The sequence below is a fragment of the Zootoca vivipara genome, chromosome 4 (assembly GCF_965207765.1).
Source record: "Zootoca vivipara chromosome 4, rZooViv2.hap1.1, whole genome shotgun sequence".
NCBI lineage: Eukaryota > Metazoa > Chordata > Lepidosauria > Squamata > Lacertidae > Zootoca > Zootoca vivipara.
Window position 1 is genome coordinate 21,332,640 of NC_142587.1, and position 13,968 is coordinate 21,346,607.

General features: G+C 44.1%; 1 protein-coding gene and 1 long non-coding RNA gene across 2 annotated transcripts in view; both read right to left on the reverse strand.

The window, feature by feature from the left end:
• The window catches only part of TMTC4 (transmembrane O-mannosyltransferase targeting cadherins 4), a 44,123-nt gene extending 40,518 nt beyond the window's left edge, over positions 1–3,605 (reverse strand). The window contains exons 1-2 of the mRNA XM_035115161.3: positions 3,448–3,605; positions 424–639 (exon numbers count right to left, since the gene is read on the reverse strand). Of these exons, the coding sequence (XP_034971052.2) occupies positions 424–585 (162 nt within the window). The 5' untranslated portion in view covers positions 586–639; positions 3,448–3,605. The remainder of the gene's footprint in view (positions 1–423; positions 640–3,447) is intronic.
• Positions 3,606–6,988: 3,383 nt separating this feature from the next.
• On the reverse strand, positions 6,989–10,166 carry LOC148685858 (uncharacterized). The gene is made up of 3 exons (XR_015949837.1): positions 10,039–10,166; positions 7,829–7,947; positions 6,989–7,023 (listed from the first exon to the last, which is right to left on the reverse strand). It is a non-coding gene; the product is annotated as an uncharacterized LOC148685858 (long non-coding RNA).
• Between the last annotated feature and the right edge of the window lie 3,802 nt (positions 10,167–13,968).

The following is a 13,968-nucleotide window of genomic DNA, read 5'->3' on the forward strand; positions in this document are numbered from 1 at the left end:
TGCCGGCCCTGCGCCCTGGTTCACCGCGCAACCGGGGGTCTACCTAGAGCCGGCCCTGTTACTAACCTACCTTCCCATGAGTTTTGTGGCCAAAACAACAACAAACTTTCCTGTAATTCCTAGAAATTAGGGCTGCCACCCATTTTTTAAAAAGTTGATTAACTAAATGAGTTTTAATTGACCAAATTTGCATAAATCACAAGAAAAGGCATACTTCTTGGCTTTTTTGGACTGTGCATGTATACATATCACAACAGGGGAGTCAGCTTTTTGAGGCTGGTGCTTGCCACCAGCATTTAGCAACCCTAGTAAAACTTTCCCTACCTCTTTGCTGGAGGAGATTCTTACTCACCACAGATTGCTAGGTGTATGGCTGTTTACAAGCACTGATCTTGTAAGGCCCACAACTGGAAAAACACCAACCTTATTATTGATTATAGCTTCAGAGTCATCAAAGACAAAGTCTCCATTGTAGCTGTTCGCAAAGCAGATGAAGGAAAGGAGTCCCACAAAACCTTTGGCCCAGTGTGCTGGAAGGGGCAGTAGTGGTATGTCATGGTCCAGGTTACAGTCTGCGTGTGCCATTCTGTACGATACTTATCCAAAATTTGGAGTGCCAACATTATGCTGGTTGCAAATCTGAAAGAAATAGGATGTATATCTTTATAAACAGCTAGCACAACCTTTTTGCAAATAAAACCCACAGTGTTTGTAGCCTGCCTACACCTAGGGGTGCATGTTATTTATGGTGAGCTAGTAGTCTGGGAAGGAGGAGAAGCGGCAAACTTTCTTTCAGCATTCAAAGCAGCCATTCCCAAACCTTTGCCCTACAGATGTTTGGAACTACAACTTTCAACCAGGATTGTCAATGCTCAGGGTTGATGGGAACTGGGACTCTCAAGCCCCATCCCCCGGAGGAACCAAGTTGGGAAGGCTGACCCCAAGGCTTCCCTGCTGGCTACAGGTGTGTGGTTTTTATATCATTGCTTGGTAGGACCATGCTATTACATGCAGTATGTGGTTATGTTACCACTTGGCAAATGACTGTTCATATCCACTCAGGTTATGGAATATCTGGATGCAAAAGGCATGCTGGAAATTACTGTAGTCTATTTATTCCAGATTAACTCTGGAGTGGATTTGGGTCTACCCACACCTAATTAAGACGAAGAGCAAAACAAGACTAAATATGTTCAGAGCACTTCCACATGGTTCTCAGGCATCTTCCAATGGCAGCATCCAAAAACTGTTACCCACAAGATATCTGTGCAAATCATGTCCAGTCTCCTGCCATGTCAAGTTCATTGATAAATGGGTGTGCCAAAGCACATTGAGAATGGGGAAGCCCACTGTGCAAGAAGCTATTTGTTATGTTAGGATTTCTACATCTTACAGTTATAACAGATAACAAGCGGAAAATCACTTGGACTTGTGCTTTCTCAACACGGGACAAGAGGAAGACTGAAAGAGCCTTTAGCCTGACTGCAGAATGTTTTCTAAAGTTCACCTTCCTTCCTGTATCTCCATTACCCTCTGGCCTAGCATCTTCAAAACCAACAAGTTTAACCAGATCTACCCACCCCCAATTTTGAAATTTTAGGGAGCACAATTTAGACCCTCTATCCTCACCTCCCTGTTTATCATACTACATAAGTGGTTTGTTTTCCTCTTCTTTTATTTATCTTTGAAGTCATTATGTGTCATAATGTGTTTTTTTTCATATTTTGTTTTCTAGCTTGAAGAAACAAAAAAAGAAATTATGTCGCTCACTGGACTTGCAAAAGATGCCCACTAAAAACAAAGTGCTTGCTGGAAAGACCAACTGGACCTACTTGTTGTGCGCAGCTATTAATGCAGTCCAGAACTGAGCCCTTGTTACTATAGCAATGTCCCCTACAGAAGTACTTATAAAAAATACATGAAGTGGCATACAATAGCTAACAGCAACCTTCCTCCCAGTATGCTAATATTCCAATTCCCTGGGCTTTTAAACCAACCTATTAGCCCAAATAATAAATAGCTAGATGTGCTGTGGGAAAGAGGAGGCTGTTAAAACAGAATTGTAGTTCTTTTAAAGGAAAAAAGAAAGCAGTTTCCAACATTGCTATAATGGACCCGGTTGCAGAAGTTGGTTTTGCCCCCCCCCCCACCATTGGCACTAAATGAGTATACAGTACAGTAATCTCTTCTGAAAACAAGGGGGAGAAACCTATTTATACATAAGTATATAATGCATCTTGCCCTCTTTCCTTGCTGAGCTCTGACGGTCTCCAGAGTGGAACACACACCATCAGTGTGGTAAATTTGTTGGAACAAATTATGACACTGTGCCCAACACAGGTGTGCAATCCTATGCTGCTGTTTCCTCAGAAGCAAGTCCCACCAAATTCTATATGAATTATTCCCAAGTAAGCATGCACAGGGTTGCATGCTTCATCCTGTCTGCTGGCTTCTGTTGTCTTTGTTCTGTAGCTCTTTTAGGGCATGGGGTAATCTGCGTGCCACTTTCTGGCATGTCATCAAAAACTCTAAAAACGATCATGTAAATGTTCTTTCCCCCCTCTTTCCACAATTTGGGAAGAAAGATGGAAGACCCACAGTAAAGACTCTGCCAGTCAGCAGTTTCCACTTAAATGGCAGAGTTTCAAAATAATAATAATCCACAACTAGGCAGCAGACCTTAAGAAACACAGCAGGCCATTCTTTAAAATAAAAACCCATGGAACTTCTGCTTTCCCCAAGCAAGAAGCCAAACTCGTGTGCTTAAAAAGAGCCAAGCACTGTGACTGCAGACAAAAGACAAGGTGAAGATCCCAGTTTCCCCTCTGGATCTACAGTATTATCGAAAGTGGCTCAACACAGTGCTGGGAAAGAACATCATTGTCCACTAGTAATCTTGTGAAAAGGAAACGTGCAGCTGATCCGATACACGCCTACTCAGAAGCCAGTCTCGCTAACTTTAATAGGGCTGATTTTCCTCGCAAGATGTTTTAAGGATTGCATTTCCCCAGACCCAGAGTGTAGCCAAGGCTGGTAACGCGCTCCTCGGAACGGCAATGGGGCTGGAACGACCCAGCCCAGAGGATCGGGGTCGGGGGAGAGGTGCTGGCGGGGGGGGGGGGCGATCCTAACAACTCTAGCAGAAAGAAAGAAAAGAACGAGGGAGTTGTGGCTGTTATGAGCAAGTGCCTGAAAAAGTGACCTTGGTCGGATCCGTCCCTCGCCAGAGAGCCACCTTTTGTTTGCCTCTCGTGTGCTTCCTTTTGTCTTGGGAGTGCGCTCTTGAGGTGGGTGCGGAACCGGGCGCTTCCCCTGCCGCATAGAGCGCCCAGGGGCTCTTCCCATGCAGAGGGACCCCTTGCCATCTGCCGCCAGCCCTTGCGCCCTCCTCGGGGCCCCTCCAGACACAGACACACGCGCGTGCTCCCCGCCCCGCCCTGGCTTTACCTGCAGCTAGAAGGAGCCCGAGCGGCATCTCCCACCCGAGCGCGCAACTCTTATCCGCGCTCTCCTGCTGAAGCCGCGGGGCCGCGGGATGGGCCGGGCCGGGGGAGGAGCCGCCGTCCCTCTCCGCTCCCGAAAGATCCCTCCGAGCCCATTGGCTCTCTGGGCTTCCTCCTCCTCCCAGCCCCGCTGTAGTAGCAGCACTCGCTCATTGGCGAGGCGAGGTTGACGTCTGCAAGGCGGAGCGCATCGAGCACCGGGGTGGGGCGCAGGGGAGGCGAATGGGGGGGGAGGGGGAGCGGAGCCTGAACGTGGGAATCTTGCTTGCCCGAGGTCTGAACTGGAGGTGTGAAGGCGGCGGATGGAGATTTCCACGCAGGCACTGAGCATGAAACTGCCCTTCCCGCGCGATGTACAAAAATGTATGGTGCGTTTTTGGAGTGCTGCGTACAGAGTTCTGGGCGCCTCACCTCAAAAAGGATATTGAAGAGTTGGGAAAGCGATCAAGGTGAATGGTTATGGAACGACTCCCCGATGAAGAAAGTTTTGCAGCATTTGGGTCTTTTTAGTTTTTTTTTGGGGGGGGGGAGGCGAGGAAGTGGCGGCATGATAGAAGTTTATAAAATTATGCACTGCATGGAGTAAGCAGCTAAAGAAAAGTGTTTCTTCCTCTCTCATAGCACTATAGAAATCATGGGAAATCGGACGAAGCTGGGTGTTGGAAGGTTTAGGACAGGCATCCCCAAACTGCGGCCCTCCAGATGTTTTGGCCTACAACTCCCATGTTCCCTAGCTAACAGGACCAGTGGTCGGGGAAGATGGGAATTGCAGTCCAAAACATCTGGAGGGCCGAAGTTTGGGGATGCCTGGTTTAGGACACACTTAATGTGCAGCACATAGTCAAAACTATGGGAATTTGCTCGCTCAGGAAGCGGTGATAGCAACAAGCTTGGATGGCTTGGATTGGACAAAATCGTGGAGGAGAGAGAGAAACAGCCATGACGACTGTGCTCTACCTCCACAGCTGCAGGCAGCAATGCTTCTGAACAGCAGATGCTTGAACCATAGGAGGGGAGAGCGTGTTTTTGTGCTCATGTTTTGTACCCTGGTTTTGGCCCCTAGGCATGTGGTTGACCACTGCGAGAACATGATGCTGGACTAAGCAGGCCACTGGCCTGATCCAGCAGGCTACTCTTAGGTTCTTAAGTTCTTGGAAAATATTTCTGGGTTGCAGAAAGGCACAGTCTTTGCATCCCTATTTACAAGGGGCGGGGGCACATGTATTTATTTAATAAAATTTATAAAGCTCTTGATTGTAGAAGAAAACCTCACCACAGTTTACAAAAAGAGTAATTGCTTAAAAAAACAAAACCTACAGCCATAATTTATGGCCCACATAAATCTTTCTCTGTGGCTTCAGCTTCCAGGAGCAGTAGGATTTCTGGTAGTATTTTCTTCTGGCAAGGGTCCCCTGAGCACCCTGAGGAGTGCTGGTGACTGTATGCCAAGCGTAAGTCATAATCAGAACTTACAAAGAGTCCTGTAGCACCCTGAAGGACAACCCATTTATTAGGGTATAAACTTTAGTGCACTATACCTCATTTTATCCAGTAATGTGAACTGTGTTATCCTAAGTCCGCAGATATATACTGTATATGGGGAAGGTGTGAGATGTAAAACCATGAGATGAGAAGGAAAGGAAATGCAAATATATATCCATACATCTAAAATCAAAATTCCCTTCAGACTTAACATGGCATGCCAATGCTGGGAAAGAGCTGCAGACACAGCGGCCTGCCATAAAAAAAGGCGACAACTGTTCCCACTACCTCTATGTTACCACAATTTAGAAGCTGTGTGTTCCCCATCACTTTCAATGTTGGAGAGAAAAGGAAGATTATTGCTATCGCTATTCTTTAACCCAGCTTTGAGACAAGAAAGTGGTTAAAGAATCATTCAAATCCAGCTGATTCAGACATGGAGGGCCCAAAACACTTTTAATAATAATAATAATAATAATAATAATAATAATAATAATAATAATAATAATTTCTTTTTTTCCTCCAGAGGAGCAGCAGTTTCTTATTTCCAGTTCCTAGTTCAATACAAGGGTGCAGACACAATCTGAATAACAGGCAAGTGTTTGAAGAACTCTCTGCACCACAAAATATGCTTTGGTCACCACGCAGGGTGACTGTATAGCCTGAAGCTTTTGTTTTAGCACAGAGTGCTCTCAAACATTTGCTTCATTGGGTAACTCACCTATGAGTTATTTATTTAGTATGCACGCACATTATTTTCAGAGTATGGCATAATTGCTCAAAAGCAACATTGAATGGTTTCATTTACAGCAAATAAATGAATGCGAAATTCAAGATCTATTCATTCATTCATTCTGGCAAACCGGAAGAAGTCATTAAATTTCAGATTGTGTGATCCTCTATTATTACATCCTAATCTGCATGGCTCTTCTTTCCCTATGCTCTTTTAATTACAGGTCAAATATTTAAGAAAACACCCACTTTTAAAAACTAAAGCCAAACAGATTAAGGTAACTAGGGAACCCAAAGCAGAAATGCTTTCTTCTTCTTCTGGGCCCCTAGAATACAATCATCTTCCTAACTTTGCAACATAGGGGTCAATAACTGTGTGCTGATTTCAGTTAAAATATCCTTTCGGGATATTTTGCATTGCAGTCTCCATACTTCTGTCATTAAGACCAATGATCCAGATACAACAGTGTATTCATGACATATTAACCAGTGGCCTTCATAGCTGTGTTAAAAATGAAATACAGTAAAGTTACTACAGTGCAGTATAATGTCTTTATTTGAAGTGGAGCTATTGCTTTCCCTAACTCTTCTGCCATTAGCACTCTGGCCTATAGAACAGCAACCCTGGGAAATTTATGGGAAATAGAGATAATGGGTTTGTAGGGTGATATTAAACTAAGTTTTACTATTAAGTAGCTGCCCAGAGTGGCTGGGGCAATCTAGTCAGATGGGTGGAGTGCAAATAATAAATTATTATTATTATTACTCAGAGTAGACTCATTGAAATAAATGTAGCCCCAATTTAGGCATGTTCATTAACTGCAATGGGTCTACTCTGTGTAAAACCTAACTGAATACCACTTTTAGTGTTTGGTTAATCTCTAATCCTAAAAACTAAACAGTCTGAACTCTTCCCTTCCCCACAGTTAACCTCAGTGCTCTTTCCAGAAAGAAAATGTATTCATGTATAACAATGGATCATTGTTGTAAATCACATAGGTAAAGGTAAAGGGGGCCCTGACCATCAGGTCCAGTCGTGTCCGACTCTGGGGTTGCGGCGCTCATTTCGCTCTATAGGCCGAGGGAGCCGGCGTTTGTCCGCAGACAGCTTCTGGGTCATGTGGCCAGCATGACAAAGCTGCTTCTGGCGAACCAGAGCAGCGCATGGAAACGCCGTTTACCTTCCCGCCGGAGCGGTCCCTATTTATCTACTTGCACATATTTAAGCATAAATTAACTTACCTGAACTTGAGTAGTTGTAACCATCTATGGTTGCCATCAAAAAACTCTTATGTGGGATTGTATTCTATCAGACAAAACGGGGGGGGGGGGGAGAGACTGATCAGAAGATTTAGTGAAATATGGAACACTGGAATCATTTTTCAAAAATGTAGGTTTTCTTCTGAACTTGCACGCAACAATAAATATTATATTTATCAGAGATAAGAACTGGGGACTGGATTCAGCTTGCATTAGATACAGCTACAAGTCTCCTACCATGTTCAGTGGGGGCTGGAGAAAATTCCCAAGATGCCCAGTGTATAAAATATATTCCATCACATTCTACATCTCTCAAACATTATTTTGGAAATGTTTCATATGAAGACTAAAAGCATATTTAAGGGTAATAAAACTGCCATAATATGCAACTTTTATTCCATTAGTCTCCCTGAAGATGTGGTTTTAAGATTACTCTGTTTTAATACATTAGATAGATGGAAATGTAAGCTCAGAGGAGCAGAGCAAATGATATTCCACCAAGTTTTTAGTGCATATGGAGCAAGAGATGTCAAGTTGACCCCCTGCTCAGGAGGCCATGGCTGTTGGGTAGGTGGTCTGTAGCCTATATTTTGTGAAGGGCAGGGAAAGCAGTCTAGAAGCAAGTGGGAGATACTACCACAAGAAACTTAGCCTTACTTGGTCCTATATGCAGACCATGGCTTTTGAGGCCTAAGATCCATGTGGCTCCTCCAGACCTGGGATTAGGGACCAGGCCTTGCAACAATTCTGCCATTTTCTTGAAAAAGGGAGACAACTGTAAGGGTGACTTAAGAGAAGCAAGTGGAAAGCAGGGCCCATATAAAATGATTCTGGTTAGTGATGACAATTACCTGAGGAAACTGTCATCCATGGCATCCACCCACATTTATTTGTTTGCTTGTTTCTTATTTACTGAATAATTAGGCTCCGTAGTTATCACTGGGCGTTGCACGAAGAAGAAGAATCCAAACTGCAGCCAACAACCAATATGGAAACTGCATTAGAAAACTACAAAAGGGTACTATTAAATAAATAAATTTCAAATCACAATGCCAACCATTAAATAAAAAGAAAGTACCGTAGAAAGCCTTTAAAGCACATCCAAAGCGCATTTGTTCCCCTCAAATAATCCTTCTTCATTGCCTGTAGGGGGGAAGTTATATTCGTTTCCTTCAGACATGACCTACTGTCTCACCACCAATTTATCTTGACTAGACGTATCAGTGCCACACACACGAGCTTGTGCTCAGTTTACCCCTAGAATAATTTCTCTCAGCAACTTCACAGGCCTCTGTGAACACCACCATGCACAAACGCATGTGTGTGTGCGCGCACACACACACACACACACAAGATTCACTGCCACAGGGAGGAATATCCAGGAACTGGGCAGCAGCAAATATTACTTTTCTTCACAAAGATCAGCTCTACTCCCATCTCTCTCGTCAGAATCAATTGTCATCCCCAAAGGCACTAAAATAAATTTGGTGCTTGTACAGGCATTCGCCGGAGGAGAGGAAGGAACAGAGGGCTGCTTCCCTTTCTGCTTCAGGAGTAAAATAAAAAAATTCCTTCAGTAGCACCTTAAAGACCAACTAAGTTTATATTTTGGTATGAGCTTTCGTGTGCATGCACACTTCTTCAGATACCAAAATATAAACTTAGTTGGTCTTTAAGGTGCTACTGAAGGAATTTTTTTATTTTGCTTCGACTCAGACCAACACGGCTACCTACCTGTAACTGCTTCAGGAGTGTTATCCCTGAACCTGAATTGGCAGATGTGTAGGGGAAGGCAAGGGGGGGAGCAGCCCCCATACATGCTAGCTTGCTGTTCTCCACACCTAGTATTTTTTAAAGTGTCTTTCAGAAATCTAACATGTGGAACAAAGCTTTTCCCTGAAATGCATTCTTGCCCATTGTGTGCACATCCTTGTGTTTTTTGTCCTTTTCCTGTCACTGTAACCTGACAATAGTAGTATGTACAAATACATGAGGGAAGGGCAACAAAGCTTTGCTGTAGCAAGAGCAAGTGAAAAATGTGTTCGCTTTAACTGAAACAAACAACATCTCCAGGCAGGTGCTAGCATGTGAATGTGGATTGTCTCATGTTACAGGCAGGGCAGAGAATTCTTTGTTTTTGGCCCTATTTTTATTTATATATTCCATTTCTATCATGCCCTTTTCTCCAAGGACCTCAAGGTGGCATACATGGTTCTCCCCCTTCTCATTTAATTCCCACAACTCTCTGAGGTAGGTTAGGTGGAGAGGCAGTGACTGGCCCAAGGTCACCCAGCGAGCTTCATGGCTGAGTGGTGGCTCAAACCCTTGTCCCCCAGGTCCTAGTCCAACCCTTTAACCAACTGGCTCTCACTAGTACTGTATTCACACATGTTACACTGTGCACAAGTAGATTCCTCCTATGAGCAAGCAATGCCAAGCTGGTGAGACCTGCACTGGTAGCTACTGGTTTACTTCAAAAGCCTGGGAGAATAAAATTGTTTTTACTTGCTGGCAGGTGCCCATCGAAGTTTCTACTGCCCAGCCTTCCTGGGAAGGGAACTCCAGAACCGGGGGAAAAGCCTCTCACGTTGGCCAAACCCCCGGAAGTGATGACAAGAAGAATCCCCACCTCCTCTGGGTTAACCACAAGACCAGGGGCAAATTATATTTGACAAGGTGTGTTGTAGAGGCACCATCTTCTCTGAATGTTGAGGGGCCCTGAATCCCTCAGAAAAAAACATTGGGGGCTGGTGTGAAAGTGCCTTGGCCCCTATGAGCTTGTGCGTATGGTGTGTTGATAAACACCTGAGTCCCAGGCTGTGAAGGGGTTTAGATACCAATGCTAAAACCTTAAAGTGGGGGCAGTAGCTTATAGGCAGCCAGGACTAGGGTGGAATCGCCCCATTTTGTATGTACTGTATATCCATGTATAGTCGTCTCATCTGTAAGTGCGGAAATCCTCAGTTGTAGACACAGTCTGCAGGAGGCAAGAAGGCACACAAAGAGATCTTGCCTTTTCCTTACATTAATTAAAGCCTGTGATTGAAACCACCATGACTACCTGAAGAATTTTCAAGTCTGTCCGCATAATGTATTTTCGTCCTCATTTTCTCTTCCTGGCTCTTGATTTCCTGTGGTATGCCATAATATGCTTTTGTTGTTTCTGTGCCAACAATGCAACACAGCAACTGAATATATAGTGTATTTTCGTCCAAGATTGCAAACCTTCCGATTCCTCATTGTTTGGCTTCAATGATATATTCTTCAGCAATGATAGAACAGAAACATCCCTCAATTTTCTCCATTTCACTGAGAAAAACAGGTGTTCTGTTTTCTAAGAAGTGAGCTAGGAACATATTAGGGAACGAGGCAAATAAGTGGGCTTCCATGGGATTTGGACACAGGCCCTTGCCAAGAACTTTGGCATTAATTTCAAAATAATGAATTTCTATGCAAACAGAACATACCTTTTTGCATTCCGATGTCACACAATACCCATACCTGCCAAGTTGCTGTCAGAGAAATAAGGGACCGGGCCGGAAATAGCAGACCGGAAGTAGCGCTGCCGCCATTTTGGAACTGAGCGGAGCATGCTCAGAAGTGACTTTTGATGCTGCTTTGCCCAGTTCCAAAATGGCCGCCCCGCCAGAAGTCGCACTGCAGCCATTTTGGAACTGGGCAGAGCAGCATCAAAAGTCGCTTCTGAGCATGCTCCGCCCAGTTCCAAAGTGGCCGCCGCGCCAGAATAAACCGGGGGAAAACAAAAAAATCCGTTTTTTCAGCTAGGAACAGCTGGAAAAACGGGGATTTCCCGGGGAAAACGGGAGACTTGGCGGCTATGCACAATACCCAACACACAGTATGGTATTCCCATCCCCCACCCAGTTACTAATATTTCCAGGGCCACCCCAATACCTTTTTCTGTCTGAGGCAAAGGAGAAGGCACACACACTCAATTCCACGTACAGAACTTGATTGGGCTGTCAGTTGAATCTTATTACAACACCAAAAACGAGACAGCAACCTCTGATGCACCTGAGGCCAGAAGACTGGTTTACTGGGTGCATGAGATGCACATACAGTCCTGATGTGGCATGCACAGTTCTGTTTCCCAGCAGATGGAAATGGCCAAGGGGCTCATGAGGAATTGCCTCACTTTGCCTAATGGTAAACTCTTCCAGTTTTATCTTTTTACTATGCACCCCCATTCTCTGCTCAAGTGCTTACTGTAAAGACCGCTTAAGTCACTGCAAATCCTTTGTTTGCATTTAGTAGGCTCTGTGTTGTTTTTCTGTACAAGGAGTCAAACCCAGGAAGAAAACATTTTGCTAATTTACCATTATGTTTTAAACAATCTCTCTCGTTTTCTTTTTTTCTTTGGGGAAAGATAAAAGGCTACTTCTGTGAGTAATAAAAACAATTTCAAAATATCTCATAAGCCAGGTTGCTGTTAGCAGCTGCAGCCCACATTGATACATTATGCATGATTCGCGACGCTCGGAGGCAAAGAGGAGGGGAGAAACCCACCCTCTGCAGGGTCTTCCATCAGTGAATTCTAGTGCTAGGCGAAGCTCCATCATTTCCTATAATTATGGTAACACAGAGCTGTTTACATATTCAAAATGTGTGTTGTTAATAACAGCACAATGTTCTCATAATATACACAATTCAAAATTAATTTTAATGCAGCAAGAGAGATTGTTTCCTCCCGCATCTGTTGACAAATAGGTTGCGTGTTATTAAGCAGTAAAGCCACAAGGCATAAATTGCAGACTGTTCGGCGGCCACATTTCTCTAAATAATTTTATGACCTTCTCTCCCCTTTCCATAGGTGAACACTGTGTTTTACTCAGCCCACATGCACTTTTTATGTGCAATATGTTTTCACTCCAATAGGCAGCTCAGATTTTCATATCAAGCTTGAGGAAATGATGCAAAAATGTTGGGGTTATAATGTGACATGTCCACCATTCTGACCTTTCCCTTTTCCCCATTGCATGGTATGGATCTGACCTTACTTGCAAGTTCTGTTGAAGTGACTGAGCTTTGCATCCAAATAAATGTGTTTTGGTCTAACCTACCAATATGCAATGGAAGCTTTCTTTGCATTATAAAAGAGCAGATGTGGTGGAGGGATTCCAACTGGGACCATAGATGGAGAAATGGAAGAAGCTTCCTCCCTTGCATGAGACAATCTTGACCCAGCTTGCCCCCAACACACTATTATTTGTTAAAGAAAAATCAACCACGCAAGGGTAAAGTAACAAACATCATGTCTAGTTTGGGTATTTGTTGGCAAATCGCAGGAGGCCACATGGTGCTCTTCAGAGGCTGGTGGGAATGTGGCCCCCTAGGCTTCTCTACCCAGCCCTCAGGGCTGCACTGAGGCCACAGGTTCTCTCTGGCCCAGCTCTATGCCACGCAACCTTGAATTGTGATTTAGAGGGCTGCACGTGTGTGTGTGTCCATGGAAACCTCTGGCTTTTGTGTGGCTGGAATGCAACCTGTTGTGGCTCCTTGAAAGTTTCCCATGAGGGAATGTGGCCCTCAGGTGGGGAAAAAAAATTCTCTACACTGTGTCTATGGTAGGGTTATATTTCTGATTGCCAGTAGACTAGTGGCTTCTATGAAATACTGAACTGCATTGAGATTCTTCTTCCCCTCTTACCCCTGCAGCTCTCTCAATTTGTTTCTGTCCTTTCTTTGCTGTATTGTGAATTGCAGTCCTAGAAATGTGCTCTATCTCCTTTCCCATTGTTTCCAATTCTCCCTTTCCTCTCCTAAATTACCCATCAAAAAGAGCTTAATATCGCTTTTACAACTCATGTCACATACTTCACTGGGCTCATATGTCCTGTACACTAACTGTTTTGCAGTCTTGGAAGCTTTCCAGGAAAATGGACTGAGGTTTGGAGGAGGTCAGGCCAACACAATTTTTCATTTTACTTTTGCTACACTGACTAGATTTGCTGTGCCCTTTACCTTCTCCTGCTCGGCCTCATGTCTGGACCTCAAGCTGTTGTAGAGAGCTGAACTTTTCCAGACGGTGAATACAAGAGCGATCTGATGCTGTTATCACACCGAGGCCCAGGTATGCGTTGTCTCTGGCCTTGCACAGCAGATGCTTGTGATGAGACTGCCAAAAGGATACAATAATACATATGTTGTGTGCATGTGCCACCGGGCATCAGAGAATGAAAGAAAACCAATAGGTTGTCCGCTTCCTCACTTAACAAAGTGACATACAGCAAAGTGAAATGTGGGAATGTGTGTCCCAGACTCATACAGGGAACACAGATATTAAAGTGTCCTCTGAGACCTGTAACTATGACAGACTTGGCTGAGATGCATGTAAACGCCTTCACAACAAAATCGTTCTTAAGAAGCAACACCGTGCACTTTATTCAAAACACAAGTAGCCAGTCTTCTTGTCATGTACCATTCAATAGTGAATGGTTGTGACTTCCTGAGTCATTACATACCCTCCAACATTTCTCCAATGAAAATACGAGTGCCCTAAATAATAATAATAATAATAATAATAATAATAATAATAATAATAATAATAATATACTATTTATACCCTACCCATCTGAATGGGTTGCCCCAGTCACTCTGGGCGGCTTTCAACACATATAAAAACATAATAAAACATTAAACATTTACAAAAACCTTCCCTATGGCCTTCAGATGGCTTGGGGGTCCATACCTTCCAACAGTTGATATGGTCCAGTGAAAATAGGGATGTCCTGGTGGTTTCCAAAAGAGCTCAGGCAGAGGGGCTAGTAAGTACAAGTTCTGCTACTCGGCTTTTCCAAAGGTGTCTCTAAGCAGCGGCTATCAGTCCTGCTCTTGTTCCCCTCCAGTAGACTTACACCTGACACCTGGCAAATCTATACCCAGTTGAAACCAGAAATGACCATGGAAATATACTTTTGGACATAGAGCAAATGTCTCAGGAAAACAATGCTGCCACACACAAAGCCCCTCT